This window comes from Myodes glareolus, chromosome 4 (assembly GCF_982192425.1).
Source record: "Myodes glareolus chromosome 4, mMyoGla1.1, whole genome shotgun sequence".
Lineage (NCBI taxonomy): Eukaryota > Metazoa > Chordata > Mammalia > Rodentia > Cricetidae > Myodes > Myodes glareolus.
The window spans coordinates 32,488,977-32,514,724 of record NC_142029.1 but is presented as its reverse complement, the minus strand read 5'-3'; the positions used below and the strand labels follow the sequence as shown (position 1 = coordinate 32,514,724).

Sequence of the window (25,748 nt, the reverse complement as noted above, 5' to 3'; positions counted from 1 at the left end):
ATGTGTCTTTTCATGACCCTAATTCTTCTTCGAAAATATGTATAGAAAGAGATTCCAATATAAGCCATCTGTTTGCTTTTCTTCTAGAAAAATCTTTCATGTCTAAAATCAAGCTGAGACCTAAACATAGTTTTCCAGTTTCTAAGGCTTTGTACTCACCAAGTGTAAGCATGCATATTTTAAGAACATAGACTTTAAGTGGAGATTGATTACTCTAGTCGAGCCAACATATGGAGTCCTTATTCTCAGTTCCTAGATTTACATAATCCCATTCTTTATGCTCTCTCTAAAATGGTAAGTAGAATTACCTCAGTGTTGATACTTTTTTCTTAGAAGTGTACATACCCCTTGCTTTGATGTATGTCTACAATTTCCCAAACTCGTGAACTGCTTATGATCCACATGTATTTGATGTATAACCATCCTCTATAGACAACTCATGGAAACATTTTTAGAACCTTCTAGAACTTCAGGAAATTGTCCATTCTCCAAAGCCTTTCTTTCTCGATCTCCTGTGGCTTCAGGGTCCCATGGCTCTGACCTTGGCATCTCAGTTGGATCCCATGTCAGGCCGCGCTCTCATCCTGCCCTCAGTCCTAAGGGGCTGCCAAAGCTTTGTCCATTCTTGCTTCTGTCTTCCCACACCCTCAAGTCCAGAGCATCATCTCCATGGGATCCTCAGTAGGCAATGGTCCTTACAAACTGCCTCGCTCCCACTACCTAAGATCTGTCCAAACTCAAACCTCCCTCTCCCCACTCTGTCAGCTGAAATTTCTCTCAGTAAAAAAATCCTTCTTTAAACCTCATTCATTGTTTACATGAAGAACTAGCTAGTCTTCATGAAGGAACCATCATTGTGGGCTGTTACTGCTCTTCAGAGAACAGGAAGACCCCAGCACCTTGACACTTGTCATTAGGCATAATTCAAAGCCTGAATTAACATCTATGAGATGGATTTTTGACCTTCTAGAAACATGGGAACTGCTTCACAACTGGCCAATTTCAAGCATGTATATAACTGCTCAATTCTAACACAGAAAATTCCAAACTGATCATGAGCCTCTGATCCTACTTTCTAGTGCTGTATATGCACATAGAATTTTTATTGTAATATATTCTGATCATGGTTTCCCCTACCCCAGTTCCTACTAGATCCTCCCCACCTCCCCACCTTCCCAACTCTATACCTTCTGTCTCTCTCTTTAGAAAACCAACAATACAAGCAAAAACAAACAAACCAGAGTATATATTTAAAAAAGAAAACATGCAAGAAACACAAACACAAAACAAAGCAAAAAAGAAAATACACAAAATCATAAATCATATTATTCAAGGAAAAGACCATTAAGTGAAAAATGCCCAAATAAAACATTTTAGACCAAAAAATTACAAAAAAAAATACCATTGGGTTCATCTTGTGTTGGCCATCTACTGCAGAGTCTGCCCTTAAATTTTGTTAATACACCCAGTGAGAATCCGCTGAAGAGAGCCAATTTTTCTTTTGCAAGCTATTATCACTTGGAGATAAATTTTTGGTTAGAGACAAGAGCACATATCTTCTTCTGCCTCTTATCACTCAGACCCCATCTGGCTGGACCTGCGCCAACTCAGTACAAGCTGCCCCCCTCACTCCGTAAGTTCATATGTGCATCAGTCCTACTGTGTCTGAAATTCACCGTTTCCTTGGTGTCCTCCATCCTTTCTGACGCTTATAATCTTTCTGCCTCCTCTTCCACTAGTTCCCTGAGCCTTGGGAGGAGTGGTTTGATGAAGACATCCCATTTAGTACTGAGTGTTCTGCAGTCTCTCACTCTCTGTACATTGCCCAGTGTGGGTCTCTGTGTCAGTTCCTGTTGACTGCAAAAGGAAGCTTCTCTGATAATGATGACTTTACTGTCTTTAGGAGTCACTCACCCTCAGTGTGCTCAATCTCACTTACAAACAGAATTTTATATGATGGTAATGCTGACATTGGTGCATTTTAGTGTTGTTTCTGCATTTTAAAAGATCCTGGTGTGTTCATCACTACATAATAAGCCACGGAACTGGAACTATCATTATTTTCCTTGCTTCCTATTTTTAGATAATCAGGCTGTTAGCATTCTTTAAGTATAATGGATAACGCTGCAACAAAGGCATACTTGTATTTTGTTTTTTCCTTATTTTGTTTATACCTTTGGGTGAATTACAAGGAATTACTGACTCAAAGAAGATGAATGCTGTATGCCTTTGGGACTCATTGCAAAATTATTTCCCAGTGTTTTCAAGTGTGTGCACTGCCACAAGCAATAGATGGCTGTTCTTCAGGGCACCGTTGGCTGAACAGAACACTATAATGACGTTAAGTTTGCTGTTGTGGTTGCAAAATTGAAGCTCCTGGCCTAGACTTTGAATTTATGTCATAATTAAGGAATCAAGCACCTGTTTTATGTGGGTTGATTGATTTTTATTTCTTCCAATTCTTTTCATTTTGTTCTTGCCCTTCAGTGTTGGTGTTCAATCCCTTCAATACTGTTTGAAATTTCAGTTTGTATGGACTATTTACAAACTTTAGATTTTCATTTTTAAAACATTTGTCCATATATAATTTTTCCTCAAGGAATTTCCCACTGGATTCACATTATTTTTGTTATAGAGGTTTATATAACCTGTCTATATTTTGATTCATTTAGCTTAAGTGTTATCCAGGAAAACAATCATTAGTCTATAATTTGATTTGTATATATACTGTGTTAATTCTCTAATCCCTCTGCTCTTCATTTTGGTACTGAAAACAACCCTCTCTGTGCAAACATGAGGACCTGTGTTTGGATCCCCAGACCCCATGGAAAGAAAAACCAGATGTAATTGGTTGTAACCTCAAAGCTGCAGAGAGTGAAGGCAGGAAGATCACTCGTGTTTGCTCATCCCAAGCCTAGCTACCAGTTTCAGTGAGAGATCCTGTCACAAGGGAAAAAGATAGGGAGTCATAGAGCAGGACTTCCAACTCCTCTTCTGGCTTCCTTATGCACACAGGCATGAGCATGCCTAAACATACAGGCATACTACTCACACAAGAAGTCTAGCAGTTGAAAGTGTATGGAAAATACAAGCTACGATCATGGCAGTAACCTCTTGGCTGTGGACGAGGAAGAAGCTGTGGAGGAAAACTTTCACATGAAGAACATGGTTTGCAGTGGATACCAGAGAGAAATGGGAATGATGCAGGGTATTGGGGTGTCCGAGATCAATGGAGCCTTTCTCAGCTTGGCTATACATAGTTCAAGAGGCTGTGTTTCCAGAAATTCAGAGGCCATCAGAATCAACCCCAATTGAGTGGTGTTAGAGTCCTTCCTTGTCTTGTGAATTTGAAGAATGAAATTCACAGCCCACAAAGGGTGAGTTTTGAAAAGAAGTATTTTACTATAAGGAGATCAATAGAGAGAAAGGCAGAGATCCTTTATAGTGCGGAGGAGGGATCCCCAGGAGTAGGTTACCACTGAGTCTCGTGGACTTGGAGTTAATAAGGCTTTAGAGGGAAAAGCAAAGGCAGAGGGGCTAATTCAGATAAAACAGGTTCGGTTTCCACCCCAAGTATGTAGGTGCGCCCCGTGACGTCATCAGCGTGAGCTCCAGAGAGGAGTACCCCGTTAAGATAAAAGAGATGAGAGAACATAGATCCTTCCTTCTGGCATCTCCAGGCTTTGGCCATGCTAGAACCAGAGACCTTTCGGATCAAATACTTCTGGCATCTCTGACCTCTGTCCAAGGAAACATGAGGCTTTTAGTTGAGAAATAAACTGGTTATTTGTGGTGGGAGGTCTTTTTTACCCTGAAACTACCTAATCAATTTCTTCCTCCCACTCTCACCAAATCTAGGATTTTATGAGCAGGAAGATGCTTTTCAAAGAGTATAAGGTTCAAAGCAGATAACTGGAAAGAGTGGTTTTACTGCTAGGAGTTGAATCTCAAGAGGGCACAGCTGAAGGGGGAAGAGCAGAGGAAGTGAAGGGCAGAGGCCGAGAGCAAAGCGTGAGGTCTGCCATCTGCACAGCTGTCTTGTTTGGTGTCACACACACACACACACACACACACACACACACACACACACACAACATGGAGACAGCAGAGGCGATTAAGGCAAAAAGACAATGTGCTGGAGAGTACGAGTCAATCTTAACACAGTAAGAATTTCCAGTAAGCTGTGTCATTTATGATTTTACTTATATGCTTGGACAGTACCTGCTTGCCTGTAACTTGTCAGTACTGGGCACTGTCACTGTGTGTAACCTTTAACAAACCCCTCATGGAAAACAGGATTGTAGAGCTACAATTTTCCTTTCTGAACACGTCACACAGCTTAATGAACCCTTTTTACTGCAGTTGTCTGCATTTCTTATCTCTTTCATGAGCTTTGTGCTGTTTTCTGCTAGTGTGTTCGTTTTTCCCTTTTGAACATCTGAAGATTTCCTGCAGGCATAGCTTGAGTTTTTACCACAGTCACCTTCACCTCTTCCCTTCTAACTCTTCCCTGTCCCTCTTCCCTCCCAACTTCTCTTGTTCTTGTGCAAAGGACTGGAGTTCTGCTCCCAGAATCCTCTCCAGCACACAGCAGCTGTCAATAACTCCAGTTCCAGGGAATCCAATTCCCTTTTCTGATTTCTGCAGGAACCACACACACAAACACACACACACATACACACACACACACACACACACACACACACACACACACACGCACGCACGCACCCCAAACCCACAGCAATAGCCCTCTGTTGGAACTAAGTAGATGAAATCCCAGCATGTTCAGAATAATGATTGTAAGTATATTCAAAGAAATCAAAGAAGAAAAATGAACTCATATAAATTTCAAGAGAGTACACACAGACAGCTAAATGAAAAAGGGAAATTGATACAAGATGTGAAAGAAAAATTCAAGAGAGATACAGACGACACCGCTGACTCTTATTTATTATGTAAAACATCAGCATAAAATGGCAGTCGCTAGTGAATGGCTGACACTAGATGAACTGGAAATGTATTGGAGATGGGGATTGAAGCATTTATCTAATTAATCCTTATCAATAAAAACTTGGGAGTCAGATATCAAGGCAAGAACATGAATGATCAGAGAAGCTGCAGAGAAGTGACCAGTGACCTCCTCTCTCTCTCTCTCCCTCTCTCTCTCTCTCTCTCTCTCTCTCTCTCTCTCTCTCTTATTCCTCCATCCAAGAGCCTCTTTAAGCCCTTCCCTATTGCTTACTATGCCTCTTCATCTGCCCCCAGTCCTCCAAAACCTCAGCCATTAATTTCAGTCTGCTTTAGCTAGTTCTGGCCTCTAGTTAGAAGCAAATTTTATTGGCAGTCTCCAAAGTGTCAGAATGCAATCAAAATATCACACAACAGGGAATAACATAGCCAATAAGAATGTATAAAATTAGAAATGAGGATGATTCCAAAAACACGGTCAAACTGTTGTGCTTTAACATAGCAAATTCTCAGGGACCAGAACTGGGGCACACACTGATGTTCAGGGACTGACTCAGAGATACATGAAAGTATGGTATCAGAACTGGACAAGATGCTTAGCAGGAAGTGATGTCACAAAGAGCTTAGTTAGTATCCCCTTTATCCTCCTGAAGTCTGGATTATTTCTAGAAAAGTCCAAACTTCAGTACACAAAATATCATCTGAGATTTTCCTTAAAAAACATGTGATCTTGGGCTGAAGAGATGGATCAGTGGTTTGGAGTACTTGCCACGCTTGCAGAAGACCTGGTTTCAATTCCCATCCCCCACATGACAGCTCACAAACATCTGTAAATGCCAGTTCCCGGGTATTTGGTGCCCTCTTCTGGTCTCAATGGATACTTCATCCATAGGGCGCATATAAATTCATGTAAGCACACACATAGATACATAAAAATACTAAATATTTACAATGTAAGGAAACTCTAGTACACAAATTACTGGGTGTGGCAGATAAACGTGTGCCTGTGGATTCAACTGTCTTTTGTTGAAGTTAGCATCGAGCCAAGAAGCTGCATCTATAAGTAGTCCACGTGTAACCAAAATTCCTTTACTTAGGCAAATGGAAACAGACCACACACATACATGCACACATGTATAAATACACAAACACAAACACACACACACACACAGAGGTGCACACATGTACCTGAGTTGTTTTCATCTCGGGAGGGGAGAGGTCTGGTCAATATTCTAGGAGCATTCAGTAGATGGGTGGTGTGGGAATCGGAAGACTGGTTTTTTGTTTTGTTTGTTTTATTTTCCGAGTGTTATAACAAGCACACGTGACTTTAGTAATTGGAAAATTACCAAGTAAAAGTCAAAAAGGACAAACTAGGTTCCCTTTAACTAGGAACTCCAAATCCAACAATCCTGGGTGTTAAGTACTAAGAGGTGATTTCACAGGTGAGATGGTCCAGTGGGTACAGATGCTTGCTGCCAAGCCTGACGACCTGAGTTCAATAACCAAGCAGAATCTTCAGCTTCTGGCTACAAGACTTAAGTTAAGGTTTCCTTCTACCTCACAACTTGCTTTTCTGCTGTTTCTTCACAGAACACTCTGTCCATAGCTTTAAAAGTTTGATGATGGTGTAGATAATGGTGTGTTTTGGAGTGGGCTTCCTAGACATTTGACTGTTCCAGCTTCCTGCATCTTGATTCTGTTTTCTTTGCCCAGACTGGGGACATGTCTACCATTCCTTCTTGAATTGTGCTTCTGTCCCTCCCTCTGTCTCTCCTCTTCCAGGCACTGCTGATGATGTGTCTTAGATTGTCTTCCCTCATCTTCTTTCCCACTGATCTTTATTGCATGTGGAGGGCCGGACCACATTCTCCATTGCTTCTAGGAACAAAGGTAGAGATTGACCTCTGTGACCCCAAGGTGTGGCGGCACACGCCTTTAGTCCTGATGCCTGGGCGGCAGAGGCAGATTGACCTCTGTAACCTCAAGGCGTGGTAGTATACGCCTTTGGTCCCAATGCCTGGGAGGCAGAGACAAGCAGATCTCTGTGAGTTCAAGGTGATGTAGCACACGCCTTTAATCCCAGCGCACGTGCTTTGTAACTCTCTACCGCTGCGTCCCTGCCTACTCCCGAGGCATCATTTGGGATAATGGGCAGTGGACCAATTCAAGAGTGACACGTCAGAAGCGAGGACTGTTTCCTTTATAAGGGCTGGGTTCCCCTCATTCTGGGTCTCCGCCATGTAAGCTTATGCTCTCCCTCTCAAGACGCATAAAGCTTTACTGCAGAAGAATCCTAAGTGTCCCGCGTCATTCTTGCGGGCGAGATGGTAGCGCGGGACAATTGCGCATGTTGAATTACTTCTGGTGACCCTTCCTCAAGATCACGAATCCTTCCTTCTGACTGATGTAAACTTCTGCTGAACACTCATATTCACTAGCGTTTCCATTCACTTTGGTAGCCAACTAGCCTTCACCTCTCCAGTTTCTGTTGGGGACATTTTATTCTTGCCTTTTGTTACACTTCTCTTTGTTCTTGTTTTTCCCCTGGCTTCGATGAGCATTTCTTCTACCACTACTTTGAAATCCCTGTTGAGTAGTGTTCTCCCCAGCTCATCTGGCAGAGACATTAGTAGCTATCAGCGTTTTTTGTTTGTGTTTTTTTTTTCCTTTCCTGTTTGTAGCCAATCGTCTGTCCCAGCTTTTAGTGTCCCATTGAAAATTGGGGGATCTCACATCCTGTTAGTATCCTATGACCCCCAAGATACATCTGAAAAGATTGGGTGTTCTTGCTGAAGTAGATTAGGGTGTTCTTCTTGAGGTGAACCTGAGCTCCGGTCTTTCCACCCACATCTACTGTCTCTCTGCACTAAGCTCAGACACACCTTCTGCAGGGGGGCTTATGTATCTGCCTGATTTCTGAGGCCTGGGCTCTCTTGAGGATTCAAAGCTCCACTGACTCCTTAGCACAGGTTACTACGGAGACAGCCCCTGCGTGGGAGCAGTAGAACTAGGTGCCAGGTGTATAAACAAGCTCCTTCTAGAGAAAATGACAGGCCTGTGCTTTCCTCTGCTTGGGTCAGAGGAGTGCAGGAGAGGCTGGTCATACCTGGCAACCATTTGGAGGTGAAGAACTAGCAATGAGGTATAGAAGCTGAGCCCAGACTCACTTAGCTCACACTCACAACAAGTAAAATAGGGCAGGCATTTTGAAAAGTCTCCCTAGATTTTGGACATGGTTGTTGCTCAGTTTTATTTTCCAGAGTTATGAAACTATTTGTGTACCCCTCTCTTTCTGTCTGTCTGCCTATCTGCCTGTCTGTCTCTGTCTCTCCCTCACTTTTTGTCTGTTGATGTGTATATGTTAGTCTGTCTGTGTGTCTCTCTCTCATCTCTGTCTCTGTCTCGCCCTCTCTCTCTTTCTCTGAGTGATGTGTGTGTGTGTGTGTGTGTGTGTGTGTATAATTTTTTCTTAAACAAAGCTTTACATAGCCCAGGTTAGCCTCAAACTCCCTACTGAGTTGAGAACAACCTTCTCAACTTCTACTGAATTTCTGTTCCTTCTCTCTCTACCTCCCAAGTGTTGGGTTTGCAGGTGTGTTCTACCACACCTGGGATGAAACCCAAGGCTTCATGTTCTACCCTGAACCCCAGCCCAGACCTGCCTGAAACTGAAGCAGGCTGTCCTAAGGTGTCCTGACCCATGTGCTGTTGTTGCTTTGTTGTTGTTGTTATTGTTGCTTTTCAGGACAGGGTTTCTTACTCAAACCTACCCTATTAGTGCTAGCCTAAAGGAGAAAGAGAAATTGAATTTATTAAACAAAGAAATTATAATTTTTAAAAAGGCACTAAAAATGAACTCAAAATCATCAAATATTTAGTTTGCCAATTACTTACAAACTGTGAACTAAATGAACCTTTCTTTCTTCACCTTATCCTCATGGTCTGGTGGATACTTACCATTTCCTTCATGAGCAATCAGGAAATGACAGCAATCGCAGGACGCTAAGGGGAAATAGTTTATTTTAAATATACCCAAACCAGAATTTCTTTCTTTTTGCTTTTGGATATCATAAATAATTGATAAAAATTGATTTTTTTCTAAAAAGGTGTCTCAACTCCAGGTTATTTTTAAATAAGTAATGACAAGTGTACAGGAAATTACAAGAAGTAAGTTCTGTAAAGATTTGAGTCTTTTAATAAAAATATTTTAAGCAATGGTTTTGCATTAGAAAAGTTGCAAAGTCTGAGAAATGAAAGCAATTGATTGTTTGTGAGCAGCTTATGCAAACTGTGTTAAAGGGGAAAGAAATCACTTATGTACTTTATTGACAAGTCTTAATAAAAAATGGAAGGCACAAGCAAGGACTTACTTCTGTTGCAGAAAATTGGGTGTTTGCAGTTTGACAGTGATTGGCCCTTGTAAAAGCTATAAATCAAAATATGTATAAACCAAGACTAGTTTTGATTACACATCCACTCCTACAGGGTGATTGAAGACCCGTTCCGTTCTTAGCAAAACAGATAGGAAAATGTGTAGAAGAGAATATGACAAAACATATGGCCTTCACATATTAGTTAAAGATTAATTTATATTTATGTGCCTGGGTGTTTTGCCAACATTGTATGTATGTGCAACATGTGCATGCAATTCCCATGAGAGCCAGAAGAAGGTGTCAGGTCCTATAGAGCTGGACTTACAGGCAGTTGGGAACTGCCATGGTGGGTGCTGGGAACCTCCCAGACCATCTGCAGCCACTCCTCTTGATTACTGAGCCATGTCTTCAGCCTTCCCTTTGCATATTTTGACCAATCCATTTTTTTCCTCCATATGCCCATCTATGGGTCTATGCAAAAGAGTTAATAGGGGCAGTAAACCATCATTTCCTTCTTTAGAGCTCTAAGTCTGGAAGGAGAGGGGTGAGAGGTCAAGTTATGTACTGGAAAGATTCAGTACCAAGAGGCTATATCCTGTCCCCACCGTGCCCGACCACACCTACCACAGCCTTTGCGTGAGTGCCCGCCCTAGCTTGCTCTACCATAGCAGCTTTACACTGCCCTCCGCCTCTACTTCCTCATTCTCCCAGAATCTCTTTTTCAGGCTGGAATCTGAATTATATATATATATATATATACATATATATATATATATATATATATATGTATATATATATATATATATACACACACACATATATAAAGGACATGACTGCTTCTAGGCATGGTGGAGGAGAAAGTTTATTAGGGATATGTGAGAGAGCATAGCCAGAGGCAGGGATACCTGGGGGAGTCCGGAGTAGACATGACCAGACTGAGCTCTCCCAGTTTGAAACCTGACAGAACCAAAGCAGTGTTTTACATGTGTAGATTAGACACAAGTCACCCAGGGCTAGTCATGGCACAAGAGAAGAAAGGTCTTTCTCAGGGGTTCTTCAGACCTGGTCCTGGGGCCTCGCTGAGTTCAGCTCAGGACCATGCTCCTCTGTGCCAGTCTCAGGGGCTGCCCTAGGCTCGCTGGACTTTAAACTTCGTTTTCTGCTTTACTCTGTCATTTGCTCTGTCCTCTTCCTAAAACACTTTCCGGGAGATGGCTGCACTGATCACACTCTGACTGTTGTCCTCTGCTCTGCCTTCCTCTCATAGAAACTTTCCCAGAACACTCTGCTGAAAAAGGCACTCTGCCCCATCCCCTTCTCACCCACGCCCTTTCCAGCCTTCCATGTGACCTCCATCAAGTAGTGTTTGTCTCTTATCATAAGCTATTGGGAGTCGAGATACCGCTGCCTTCCGTGTTGTGTTCTCTCCATATGGAATAGTACCTGGTTTGTCGTAAATAATAAATGTGTTCATGCTGCGTACATGAATGGAATCTACATTTCAGTTCCCAGTTCTGACTCTCATGAAATATTCTGTCTGTGGTTAGGATACTGATGAATAGAACTACATATTTGGTTGGTGAGATATCTCAAGTCCAAGCTAGACAGCCTGAGTTCAACCCCAGGAATCCACGTAAACGTGGAGGGAGAGAACTGACCCCCACAAAGTTGTCCTCTGACCTCCCAAGTTTGCAAGATCTATGCACCACCCCCATGGCATATACACACAGAATAATTATTATTATAATAAATTGTTTTTAAAGGAAAAAAATACAAGCTAAGAGGAGTCTATGTCTGTTTTTTTTTTTTTTTTTTCAAATGCCTTTCCTAGTTCCAAGGTCGCTCAGTTCATGGCAATAGCTGCTTGGGTGCTGAATTTTACCTCTGTGTTTCTAACTGATGTTTATCTCTGTTTTGAACACTGCTCCATCCCCAGCATGCTTATTTTACTCCTGGCTGTCCATCATCGTAGCCCAAATGATAAGGACCTATATCCCTGCTGTCCCCGACATCCTGGGGCTCTGACCCAGCCTTCTCCAGGAGGATTTCTTGCTGTGAGCCTTCCCGCCCGGTTGTGACCAGAAAGTCTAGACCAGAATTCTAAGTAGATATTATCAGAAAATCTCTCAAGTAGGCAAATATACCCACACCATGTGCAGTTTGGAAACCCAGGAAGCCTGGGTGTTTTCCTGGGCTTTTGCTGAGGAAGTTGTTGGGATCCTGAGCAGGCTACCTGTGCCTTCGAGCTCCCAGCATTCACCTCGATGGCCACAGAGAAAGGCATATTAGTTTCTTTTTTTTTTCCTTAGTTCCATTTCTTTGTATTGTAATTGGCTTGTCAGGAATATGTCACAGTCAGCGATTATTGAGAAGCTTCACAAATGTGAGCTGCCTTCCTGGTTAAGCTGCGCTCTTTGCTTGCTCTCATTTGTGAATAATTCACCTGAGTCCGAGTTTTCTTTAAAACACGGTATGTACAGTTTTCTTTTGTTCCTCCTAGAATCTGTCTTGCTAATACCATACCTCACTTCGGCAGCCAGAATTTTAAGGGCTACCTCACCTTCAGAGATGCACCAATGGCAATAGATCTTTATCGGGCTTGTCTGAAATGGCTTTTCTCAGGGTATGAATGAGAACCCACAACCTCTATCTATATATACCTACTAAGGAGTCACAGTAGCATAGGAGAGGGAGAGAGAGAGAGAGAGAGAGAGAGAGAGAGAGAGAGAAAGAGAGAGAGAGAGAGCGCCTTTACAACAACAATCTGGTACGTATTTCTTTTAGAACCAAGTTTCTGGGTAATAAGCCTGTTCCTTTGTGAGCACACTACACCCTCCAAAGCCTCGCAGGCCTTGAGCCAAACCTCTGCTTCTTATTTAATATCCCCTCCAGCCCTTCATCGCCACCTCTGGGGAACAGAGAATGGTGTCAATCACCGAGGAAGAGGTTTTAAATCTCTCAGGACAAAGCAAAGTGCTTGTGCAGCCAGTAATATCACAGGAGCACGGTGATGGTGGTGGGCATTTGCCTTGTCAGAAAAGTGGGTTGAATAGGTTCTGTGTGCCATGCGATTAACGCAGAAGCCTCGGGGATTCAAGGTTATCCTTAGCTATATAATGAATTCTAGAACAAGTTGCACTACACAGGACCCTGTCTCAAAACAAAACGAAACAAAACAAAGCAGAAAAGAAAACTGGGTATGTATGTAAAACCCCTACCATACAAGCCACATATAATAATGCTTCTGCATTGTGTATAAAGATTATGCATAAAACACTAACTCCCTGAAAAGATATACATTTCCAATTAAATGCTAATAAATACATTTTTTACAGCCAGATTTTTTTCTAGACTGCCAAGTCCTTTCCTCTGTATAGTTTCAAGTAAGCATTTTTTAATCCTACTAGTAAAATATTCATATTTCCCATCGAAATTCAAAGATTGAATTCTGCACAAAATTACTATATTGCAGTTTGGAAAATCTAATTAAATGGTTTGTTTTGTAAATGTAATGAGCTAGTCCAATTTTTGTTGCCAAAATTAAAAATGTAGGAGGATTGGTGGCTGAACAAATTTAAGGGTCATTCATGTCATATGAGCACAAGAGAATTTTATTAACATAGTCAGCATTACACATAAATAATTGAGTGGGATTCAAGATGATTTGAAGTATATTTCTGAATTTGATATTATAATCTCTCCCATTGATATTTGGTAGGGTGTATTACAGATGTAATTATGGTTCTTTTTGAAAATTTTTCCAATATGAGGTGGAGTTATACATTATGGGGGAAACACACTGAGGAAAAACAAGCTTGGGTGTGATGATTCCTAAGTCACTGAGGTCATGGTGGTTCCCTGGAATACACCAAACAACTCCACATGAAAGCTGGTCCAGAAGGTCCAGGATGGGTAGCAGTCCATATAGAAAGCCTGCATCATTTTCTCACATGATTATTTTACATCCAAGAACTTTACATCTTGATTTTAGCATGAGTTTAGTAAGTGGGACTGAATGTTTTCCCATGTGGTAGTGAATCAGACCATGAGTAGGTAACGGGACAAAGTCCACAAAGCCGTGAGACTCCTCCATGCACGCATGTGCACACATGTGCACAGACACATGCATATATACATGTGTGTATGTGTGTGTAATTGTGTGTGATCAAGTGTAGACCTTCACAATTATAATAAAATATCTGAGACAAGCAACATTGTAAAAATAGTAGGTTTGATTTATCTAGCTGTTTTCGAGGTCTAAAGTCTGTTTAACATTTGCAGGTTCTGATGAGAACTGGCTCTGTTCATTGCTGTGATAAAACTGACCAAAACCAGTTGGGAAAGAAAAGGGGTTGTTTGGCTTACAGATTATAGTCCATCATCGAGGGAAGTCAAGGCAACAGCCTGAAGGGAGGAATATTGTTTCTGGCTTGCTCTCCATGGCTTTCTCAATCTGTTTTCTTATACCACCCAGGACCATCTGCCCAGGGGTGGGGCCTTCTGTATCAATTAACAATCAGGAACATGCTCACACCGATATGTTTATCGATCAGGATGATGGAGGTAATTCCTCAACTGAAATTCCCTCTCTCTGGGTTGACAACCAAGAGTAGCCATCTTAGGGAGCCCCTTTCATGTGCATCACACAGGGGCAGGAGCATGTGTGTCTGCGTGTCTGGAGCTCTTTTTAAAGCCTCTGTTTTCCAATGGTAGGCCTGACCGCTAATGGCCTTATCTAACTTAATCTTCTCCCAGAGTCTCTAACACTAAACACCACAGATGTATTAAGTTTCCATCCATTTAATGCCCCACAGTGGGGATTACATTTAAACACACAGAGTGCAGAGAAACAGATTACCTCCAAACTATAATAGTTTGAGTATATTTTTTGTGTTGTTTTGGGGGGTTGTTGTTTTTATTGAACTATATATTTTCCTCATTCCCCTTCCTTCCACCCTCTGCCCTGTCCCCACACTCTCAATTCTCTGGAGCTGTGGATTATAGTCTGGTTTACACTTCTTAAAATCTATGCCACCCCATCCAGTTAGTTTAGATAGTTCTAGGGTGGTTCTAGTAACACCAGGGTCCTGGTCTTGACCTCCCTGTGGACCAGTTGGTTTCCATCCTTAACCAAGCCCTGTGGTGCATGCCTGAAATCCCAGAACATGGGAGAGGGAGGCAGAAAGATCAAGTGTTCAAGATCATTATCAATTACATGGTGAGTTCAAGTCCAACCTGGATTACATAAGACCCTGTGTCAACCCCACACCTACACCCCCATACACACACAATAAAGGTACCGTAGCTGGAATGGGAGTCAGGGTGATAATAATTAAGGAGTAATAGCGTTTGAAAACCTTTCTGTGTCATAATGGAATATAATTCCATGTGGTCGAACTCCACAACAGACAGTATAGCATAATATAACTTTTGCTTAGTCTTTACTTGTATAAGTCAAAGTTTGGGCAGCTCTACCCTGCTACATCGCTAAGGGACCCAGTATCTTAGCATTTGGAGTTTTGCCGTCTAAGGACCTTGGAACTATGCTCTGAATGTCTCCATTTGACCAGCATATAAGGGGAAGTGAATGGGGAAATTTCACAAGAGTTTCTTTATAACAAGCCTAGACTCACCATGTTCTTCACGCCTGAGTTCATGCAGCAAGCAGGGCTAGTTCATGCAGTCTACCTGTGCACTTGGCCTACAAAGGAGAAGGTCTGGCAACTAGTCAGAATTGCCACAGGAGGTTCTTGGTGTTTACAAAAAGTCATTGTGAAGAAATAAAAGGATATAGATGAAAGCTTCTGTTTGATCTTGCTGTTTATGAAAAACCATCATGGGGGACCATGCATACCCTTTCATTCCAGTTTCTCCTTACACTGTCCTCAAGACCGGAGCTCCACCACAGACTAAGTCAACAGACTGCAGGTCGTTTGTTGGCTCAGCTGAGGAGCACAGTTCATAGGGAGTTGTCAATTACTCTCTTCTTGAACTGGCAGAGTGTAACAACAGCTGGTGCTGTCAGTCTCCTGTTTCCGTCCCCAGAAAACAGCAAATAGCACCTGAAACTGTGGGAGAAAAACTCTCCTCAAAGATACAGAGATTCGGTAGAGTTGGGGATGTCACTCACTCGGTGCCTCCCGTTATCTCTGTAGGACAGGCTAAAGCTGAAGTTAGGGGTGTGGCTGGATAGGGAACTTGGCTAGCATGCCTGAAGCCCAGAGCTCAATCCCCAGCACTGCACAAACCAGGCAGAGTGGCCGTCTTAGTCACTTCTCTGTTGATGGTAAAGCATCGTGACCATGGCAGTTTAGATAGGGTTTACGGTTTCAGAAGGATAAGAGTCCATCCCATCCTGGGGAGGAGCCATGGCAGCAAGCGGCACACAGGGATAGCAGCAGAAGCAGAAGCTGGCAGAGCTCATTGGAAATAGTTCAAGGTTTTGTTTTGTTTTTTTCTCAAAGCCCACCCCAAGTGAAGTACTTCCTCCAGCAAGCCTGTACCACCTAAACTTCTCCAAACAGTACCACCAAGTGTTTCAGACCTGAAACTATGGAAGACATTTAGCATTCGGACCACTAAAGTGACACTCACCTGTAACCGTACTAAAGAGGTACAGACAGAAGGATCACACATCTCACCCTAGATACATAGCAAGTTTAAGACCAGCTGCTGCCACCTGAGATCCTGCCTCCACAGAAACAAACAAACTTTAAATTGATAATTCTAAGAATTTTTTTCCAGAAAGCCATGGTAGCTTCATGTTATTTCCTAGACTAATGTTTAGGGATGAAAATGGATAGTTCCCAAGTAAGAAAAAAAAACAGATTTAGTCTTTTAGAAAGGTCAGAGAGGACCTCTCTCTCCTGTCCCTTCTCCCTCCTTACAGAGAGACTCAGAGGTCAGGCAAAAGAGAAAGTGGCCCAGCCAGGGTGGCTACAGTGAATGAGGCTGATGGGTACATTCCCCTGGAGCTCTAGAGCCCTGGAGCCCTGGAGGCAACAGGAGGGTATAAAAGTGTAGGGCTCAGGAGCTCTGTGAGCTATGAATTGAGTTCATTAGCAAGAAGAAAGAACTTTTTTCATTTTTATTTTTTATTTTTTATTGATTTTTATTGAGCTATACATTTTTCTCTGTTCCCTCTCTGCCTTCCCCCTCCCCTTCAACCCTCCCTCAAGGGCCCCATGGTCCCAATTTACTCAGGAGATCTTGTCTTTTTCTACTTCCCATGTAGATTAGATCCATGTAAGTCTCTCTTGGGGTCCTCATTGTTGTCGAGGCTCTCTGGGACTGTGGTTTGTGGGCTGGTTTTTTTGTTTTATGTTTAAAAAACACTTATGAGTGAGTATATGTGATAATTGTCTTTCTGTGTCTGGGTTACCTCACTCAAAATGATGTTTTCTAGCTCCATTTGCTGCAAATTTCAAGATGTCACTATTTTTTCTGCTGTGTAGTACTCCATTGTGTAAATGTAACACATTTTCCTTATCCATTCTTCAGTCAAGGGGCATTAGGTTGTTTTCAGGTTCTAGCTATGACAAACAAAGCTGCTATGAACATAGTTGAGCACATTTCCTTGTGGCACAGTCAAGCATTCTTTGGATATATACCCAAAAGTGGTATTCCTGGGTCTTGAGAAACGCTGTTTTCTAATTTTCTGAGAAATCGCCACTCTGACATACAAAGGCGCTGTACTTGTTTGCATTCCCACCAGCAATGCAGGAGTGTTCCCTTTTCCCCCCACAACCTCTCCAGCATAAGTTGTCATCAGTGTTTTTGATCTTGGCCATTCTTACAGGTGTAAGATGGAATCTCAGAGTTGTTTTGATTTGCATTTCTCTGATGACTGAAAATGTTGAGCATTTCCTTAAGTGTCTTACAGCCATTTTAGATTCCTCTGTTGAGAGTTCTTTGTTTATGTCTGTACTCCATTTTTTAAATTGGATTAGTTGTTCTTTTGATGACCAGTTTCTTGAGTTCTTTGTATATTTTGGAGATCATACCTCTGTCTGATGTGGGGCTGGTGAATATCTTTTCCCATTCTGTAGGCTGCCATTTTGTTTTGTTGACCGTGTCCTTGGTTTTACTGAAGCTTCTCAGTTCCAGGAGATCTCGTTTATTAATTTTTTCCTCTCAGTGTCTGTGTTACTGGGATTATATTTAGGAGGTGGTCTCCTGTGCTAATGCATTCAAGTGTACTTTCCACTTTCTCTTCTATGAGGTTCAGTGTGGCTGACTTTATGTTGAAGTCTTTGATCCATTTGGATTTGAGTTTTGTGCATGGTGATAGATATGGGTCTATTTTCATTCTTCTATATGTTGATATCCAGCTATACTAGTACCATTTGTTAAATATGTTTTTTTCCATTTGATATTTTTTGCTTCTTTGTCATAAATCAGGTATTTGAAAGTGTGTGGATAAATATTCGAGTCTTCGTTTTTTTCCCTTTGGTCCTCCTGTCTATTTTTATGCCAATACCAGGCTGTTTTCAGTACTGTAGCTCTGTAGTAGAGTTTGAAGCAACGTCTATCCTTAAAGAGAAGTGAAGTTCAAACTCTATAAGCAAATAGACAACTATTCTGCCTGAACACTTTTTTTCTTTTCTTCAGGGTATAGAGAATGCCACAACCCAAAGGGCAGATTGGTGAGATACTTATGGTTCACCTAAACTACCACTAAATCATTTCAAAATCCAAGAAACAAAAACTGGGGGAGGGGGGGTTGGCAGGGTTGTTAATTGGAACAGTTATGTAATTTCATACAGGAGACTAGGTGTGTGAAGTAGGGCTCTCCAAGGGCAAATGGGTCCCTATCGATTCCTTTCTTTCCACTGAATTCCACTATAAGAAATTATGTCTGTGGCCGTCTAATAGCTGGACTAAATTCATCCCCTCCAGCAGACTACAGCATCCTATAATTCACACAATTGCCCTGCTGTTGAACCTATCACTGCCCCTTCTTGCCCTCATGCACTTCAGATGGAGAGCCCAGCACATGTGACCTTCCTTTTGGAGCTTTTGTTGTTGTTTGGTTGTTTCGTTTTGTTTCTATTTTTGTTTTGTTTTGTGTTTTGGTTTGTTTTTTGCTTTTGTTTTTTTAAGCTGTAGATTTCTTATTGAGTTCTTTTTTAATTAATTAATTAGTTTTTCCAGGCCCTATCACAGTTTCTCCTCCCTCCCTCCTCTGTAAGCACCCCCCCAGCTCCCCTTGAACCCCCACCCCCATCCACTCCTCCTCTTGCCTCCTATGGATATCAGCTAGCCGATGTAACAGGCTGTATCAAGTTGCAGTAAGAGTGACCTTTCATTTTCATTCCCAGTACCACATCTAGAATCTGGCCTGTGCTTCATAAACTTCTCCTCTGTTAATGAAATTGGGAGCCCTTACCTTCAGAATTCTGTTAATATAAGAACACACTTGGAATAGGTGGCCCAAGACCCTGCTACCATAGCCCTGAAATATGTGTAGTTTACAAACAAGCTCATGAGCTTCACTGTGTTCTTGCTTCTACCTCAATGAACATTTCTCTCTAGTGACGATAAAATTCATGTGTTGTGCCAATTTTTCTTTAGCTTCGTGGAAGATGGCAAAGTTAAAATTTAATTTTCAACCTGTACAAGTGGGTCTTCTACTTTGATTGGTAGTATTTAAATATTTAAACTTATAGAATCAGAATTCATTATATTTTCCTTCTAGGAAATATATTTTATCACCTCCATTTCCACAAAATTACATGCAATGATAATATAATTTCAAGTAACTTGCATTCTTCTTACAAACATGCCCAACAGTATGGTGTTTTCTGAGCTATGCATCCTCTCTGCTCTCATTTTTTTTCCTACTTAAAAAATGCAAGCACAGTTTTGCTTTGAGATTTTTTTCTTTCAATCTTTTTCCTTGTGTCAGTTCTACTTGCAAAATCTTCTTTGTCTACCCAATCTGAACTTGTACTCCTTCATGTACTTAAAGAATAAAAGACACAATTTTATCTGAAAATCACATAGTTTGAACTTATAGCTTATAAAAGATAAGCTTTTCATGTAAACTTTTAATTGATTACAATTTCATGTAAAATATTTCAATAAAGCTAAAATCCGAAAAAGTCATATACATAATGTTTATACAAAAAGCATTTAAGGTTGTCATTTATAGGTATAGTTTGTCTAAAACAAATCAAATTTCATGTTATTGGTTTTGCTGTGATGTTCCATACATATGTATATTGTGCTATAATCAATCTTACCCAGCCCCCACTAACATCTTGTAGCCTTTCTTCTCTCCTCTTAGCTGTCACTTCCTACCCTAATCATTCTAATCGTCGCTCTTTTACCTTCAGATATTTTTCCTCCGTAGGTTCTATGGCTGTGAGAAAATATGTAATACCTGTCTCTGGAAGTGTGTTTGGCTCCACATACATACTGGGCGCCTCTAAATGACGCGACTCCTTTCATTTTGGAGGCCGAGTAAAACCCCACTGGGAGCACACACAATTTCTTTTTGCATCCTGTGATGGGAACCTACTCTGATGCTGTAACTTTGCCACTGTGAGCGCTGTACCCATAAACGTGGGCAGCTCCTCTGTGTGCCAGCTTCATTTCCTCCCTGATCCCTGGGCATGGTCAACCTGGATCATGTGGTGTTTCTATTTTTAGGTTTTGAAACAAGCTCAGTGCTGTTTTCCATGGTGGCTGTATGACTTAAAACTTCCTACCAGCAGTATAAAGGGTTACTTTCCTTTTCTCTCTAGCTGACCGCCTTTGTGTTTTGGTACAGCCATTCTGAATGGGAGAAAATGAAATTTTTCTGTCTTTGGTTCATGTTTCTCTGACAGATGAAGGTATTGGGTATTCTTTTGCACATTTAATAATCATTTGTGTTTCTACTTTTAAGAAGTAACTATTCAGATACTTACCCATTTGTTAATTAGACTGCTTGTTTTCCGTTCTTTTATTGGCAACTTTTGTGAGTGCATTGTGTGTATCCGGCTCCTGTCATCCCTCCATCCTTTCTCCAGTGCCTTAGATCGGTTTAGAAAAGGATTTTTCAGACAAGTTTATCTCTTTGTTCCATTGGTCTGTTGCATTGGCCTTTTAATTTCTATTTCTACTCTGATCATTATCCCTTTTGTCTTGTTCCAATTTTCTAAGATCTTGAGATGTACTACTAGGGTACATATTTTAGCTCTCTTTGATTTTTTTTTTTAATGTAGGAACTCATAACTCTAAGTTTCCCCTCTCAAAACTGCTATGACTGTAGGCTGTGTTCCATTTTCATGGACTCTGGGAATCTCCAGATTTCTCCCCCTCGCTCTCACCTTATCAGAAAGGACACTTAACTCTGCGGCCCAGGTTGACCTTGTCCTAGAAATACTCTTCTCTCATCTTCCCACGTGCCTGGATTCCTGGGATGTGACAGTTCTAGCCTTCAACAGTCAGCGAGTTGTCAAAGCATCAGTAACATTGTTCGTGTCCATCATGTCTAACATTATTCTTCTATGAGCCTGGGAAATAGGAATCACTCAGCATTCACCATCTCGGCTAGCCAGCACATACATACGCTTGGAATCACGAAAAACTTCTGACGAACTTCAGTACCAAAGCCAGAGACAGCTTTAGAAAATGTGAAGCTGTTCATTTGAAGATGATATTCACCATGTAATAATCTATTCCGTTTCTGCACCCATACTTAGAGCCTGGCAAGTCAGTGTGGTGCCTCCCTCAAACGCTCCCGCACTGTAACTTGGGTATGGGCAAAATGTGGACTAGACTGTCTGGGGGCCTAGTGGTTGTCAATCATAACCATAGTGATACAGTCACAAGAAGAAAGGCTTAACTTACTTAATTTTCATACATAAACCGTTTACACTTGTTGCTATATATTGCTTCTTGCTCTGAGACAACAGCAAATGCTGGATCCCAGGTAACACAGGAGCCTATGAGCGACTTCTGTATAGCATCTGCACAACAATAAACGCATGAGCCCCAGGGCAAGAGTCTCCCAATGTTGATGGTCCGGGTACTATTGTATTAATTTCCTATGTATGAAAATGATCTATAAATATTCCTCTTAAAATGAAAGAACACTAAGCATCTAGAAGAGGAGGTTGTAAGAAGGCAGAAAGAGTGATGAAGTTGGAGATGGATGAAGCAAAGCATCTTGTTCACACTTTGTTTAGTGTTGTCCTGGAAGACTGGTCACTTTTGCTTCTATGTGAGAACACCTCTCCCTGCTCCAAAGCTTCCTGAATTAACCTTGTTCAAATAATTTAAAAGTTTGGTTTGAGGCTGTAGTCTCTTGTGTACTCCATCGGGGTTCACATCACCCCCTGATCAGGTTTTGAGAAGTGGGCATGGCTTCTGGGTTTTTCTTTCTTTATTAACAATCGAATTACTTCAATCTACATTTTTATTATTTGTCAAAGAATGCAAAGCGTGGGGTGTTTCTGTAAAGATGCAAAGCCCTCAGCTTCACTGAGAGTCACAGATTCCCAAAGGGATTTCTCAGCAGCTGCTTTCATCCTGAAGAAAAACGGTGATATTTGGGATTTGGTTGTGTTTATTGTTATTGCCAGATTTGGCCAACAGGTTTATATTAGTGAGACGGAACAGAGTAAAACCTATTCCAGGGCTGGGGAAATGCTTGGTTAGTAGAGACTTGCTGTGCAGGCAGGAGACATGAGTCTAGATCCCCAGAACCCAGGTAAAAAGCCAGAAATACTGCTGAGAGTCTATAATCCAAGCTCTTGGGAAGCAGAGGAGGGGCCCTGTTTCTCCCTGGTCAGTCAAACCAAATCAGTAAGCTCCAGGCTCAATGAGAGACCCTGTCTCAATAAAATTAAAAAAAAATGCGACTAAAGAAGACACTGACTTTTACCTCTTCCCTCCTCACATGCATCCACATACATACACACATGTACACATATGTGCACACATCTACATAAACACAAATATATAAAACACACACACTCAGCAACATTCTATATGTCTCTTCTACCCAGCTCCATATGCCTAGATCCTGTAAACAGCCTTAGGCTACCTTCTTTAAGTCACATATTAGAAAATCCCTCCAAGGAAATAAAAAATATACTATGACTTAGAAGTTAAATATATTTTTCTATCCTCAAGTATCTTAATTCTTTAAGTGTTAAAATTAGGTTGAGATGTGACTGCCCATGCATGTGACACACATGTCCCATGTTAATCAGCAATTATGGCTTCTACTTTAAGTCATACTTGATTCCTTAGAAAGCTAATTCTTCCTGTCACTGTGTATTTGGCTAAAAGCAACCAAAGTCTAAGAGCCTCCAGATAAATGCAAATTTTACTATGTTGTTAATCTTTCTCTGTCAAAATTCTCATCTGTTTCCAAATGAGACATAATAAAATACTCAAACCATTTTATAGTGTATCACTTGGCCTTTCCTTGTAGGATCCAGGATTATTTTATCTTATTTTTAAATATGGGTGTATCTGTGTGTGGGTATGTGCACATGAGTGTAGGTTCCCCTGGAATTGGAATTACATGCAGCTGTGAGCCACCCAACATGGACACTGTGCTCCAAACTCCAGACCTCTCTAAGAGCAGCAAACATTCTTAACCACTGAACCATCTTTCTTGTCCCTTCAGGATTATTTTCCCATGCTACAGAATGTTAGGTCTGCCTTCAGCAACACACTATGCCTGGAATACACAATAATTTTCTTCTTTATAGAAATGCCGATAACAAAGGTCAGTTGGAACCCAGTGCCTTGTCTGCAAGCCACGCTTTATTAATTGTGTGATTTTATCTGTTACAGAACATGAGAAGCAGCGGTTATGCAAGAGCACCGATTATATGAATTTGCATTTCAAAGTGAAATGGTTTTATAATGAGTATGTACGAGAACTTCCTGCCTTCAAGGATGCTGTTCCAGAATATTCCTTGTAAGTAGTGATTTTTCACTCTCCCGCTTTGTCCCAAATTCACAGTGTTGCAAAATTACAGCTGAGTGGTGAAGACTAAGAGCTCTTTCACATGCTCCTCCTTTGAATGTAGACGTTTCTGTAGGAAAACCGCTGTGGGAAGATTGGCGCATCTCTGAGGCCGTGAAGATGGTGATGCATATTTCAGTAGTCAGATATTCAAGGAGAAAGAAACACCAAATGGGCTCTGGTTTAGATGGTGAAATTATTTCCTGTAAAAGTGCCAGACTGCATAGTCCTGGGGAGATGGCTCAGCAGTCTAAACATTGGCCACACAAGCTTGCGGACCAGTGATTGAGTTCCCAGAAACCCACACAAAACGCCAGGTGGGTGTGGTGGCTGCCCTTTCAGAGGATAGAGAGGGGGCACCCCTAGAACAAGCTGACTGCCAAGACTAACCATATCAGTAAGCTCTGGATTTGATTGAGAGAGTCTGACAAAGGTGGGAAAGTGAAGGAGGATGATTCCCAACAACAACCATCGACCTCCCATGCATGCCCAAACAGGTGCGTGAGCACACGCACACACACATGCACACTCAAGCAGGTGCATGAGCACCTGCACACACATGTAAAACCATGCATAGACACATATGCACAGCCATGGACCTCCACATGCATGCTCAAGCAGGTTCATGAGCACCCACATACACATATAAAACCAGGCAATTACACATATGCACAGCACACACAAAAGAGAGAAAGTAAAAAAGAAAAAAATGTTAGAATGCTTTTACTGGCTTTTAGGTAACCAGACTTTAATTTTAATACAAGTTAGAACTGTCTTTGAAATTCATGTATCTGGAATAGAAACCACGATTTACCAATGAAATTTTCCTTTTATGAGTTTTTTTTCCCATCTTAGTTTCTTTTCTCTTGGCTGTGATGGAAGACCTTCCAGAAACAATGTAAGGGAGACTGTTGATTTTGGTTCACAGTTCGGGGTCATCCTCTACCACAGGAGGAAGGCCACAGCGGCGGGCACTGGAGACGTCTGTCACATCACAGCCACAGTCCAGAAGCAGATGAACACTGTACATAGCTCACTTCCTCCATTGTATACAGTTCAGGGCCCCAGCCCAGGTAATGGAGTCTCCCACAGCTGTGGGTCTTCACACCTCAATTGACTGAATGAAGATGCTCCCTCAGAGACATCCCAGAGGCCCAAGATAATTCTAGACCTTAGAAGATTGATAGTCGAGATTAACTGTCAGAGTGTCTGTCAAACGCATTTGTCGTCACGCAGCCACAGAGAGTATTCTGAATTTAATGTTCATCAGAACGCCATTTTATTCTGGTCAAAGCGGTCTTCCGGTCTACAGAAGATTAGTGTGTGAGATAAAGACTTCTCCCTGAAGAAGCATATTATTTGGGCAATAATTATTGTCACAGACGTTAAAAAAATTACATCTTGAAATTTTCAGGCAAACAGAAAACAACATTTTGAGTGAGGTAACCCAGACACAGAAAGACAATTATCACATGTACTCACTCATAGTTTTTAAACATAAAGCAAAGAAAACCAGCCGACAAATCACAATCCCAGAGAACCTAGACAACAAAGAATACCCTAAAAGAGACATACAGAGATCTAATCTACATGGGAAGTAGAAAAAGACAAGATCTCCTGAGTAAATTAGGAGCATGGGGACCTTGGGAGAGGGTTGGAAAGGAGGGAAGAGGCAGGGAGGGAGCAGAAAAATATGTAGAATTCAATAAAAGTCAATAAAAAAAGATATAACAAAGCAGAGCAAAATGAAACAGGCTAATTTAAAGAGCATTAACAATTCACAAGAAGGGTGTTATTGCATTTGAAGGACTGACGCTCCAGATGGAGTAGCATCTATGATAGACTTTAAAAACTCAATCAGGTCAGGTCATACACACACACACACACACACACACACACACACACACAGCAAGAAAAACCAAGAAAGTGCTGATATGGAAATGAAGGCTGAGAATTTGGACTCCTTGGGTTCTGACACATTGATACTCTTGCTCTTCTGGTGAAGTGTAAGGTATTTTTCCCAGAGCAGTAGGCAGTGGTAACAGAAAAGCAGCTTTCAACTAGACTGATACAAATAGATGCTGTGAGGCCGCTCCAGTCATTAGGCATCATGGGAACCAGAAGCAACAGAGAGTGTGGACACAGCAGAGATTTAGGAGTTAATGAGCAGTGTAATCATGGGATACTAAGAGCCTCAGCGTAATCTCCTCAGAGAGGTACATGAGATGGAACAGCCTGGTGACCCAAGTCAACAGTCTACACCATGAAGGGTGCATAGGAGGAGGCAGGTCACAAGATGCGCTGGGGAGGTGGCTCAGCAGTCAAAGCATTTGCTTCTCAAATGTTAGGAATGGCATTCCAAGGACCCACGTAAATGCCACATGGGCACAGAGGGCTGCCTGTAAATACAGCCATTAGAAATTGGAAAGGGA

General features: G+C 41.6%; 1 protein-coding gene across 4 annotated transcripts in view; it reads left to right on the top strand.

The window, feature by feature from the left end:
• Window positions 1–25,748, top strand: part of Unc13c (unc-13 homolog C) — a 445,873-nt gene that overhangs the window by 317,909 nt on the left and 102,216 nt on the right. For all 4 annotated transcript variants that reach the window (XM_087905372.1, XM_087905373.1, XM_087905375.1 and 1 more), the window contains one exon: window positions 23,142–23,268. In XM_087905372.1, coding sequence (XP_087761498.1) covers window positions 23,142–23,268 — 127 coding nt within the window. The remainder of the gene's footprint in view (window positions 1–23,141; window positions 23,269–25,748) is intronic.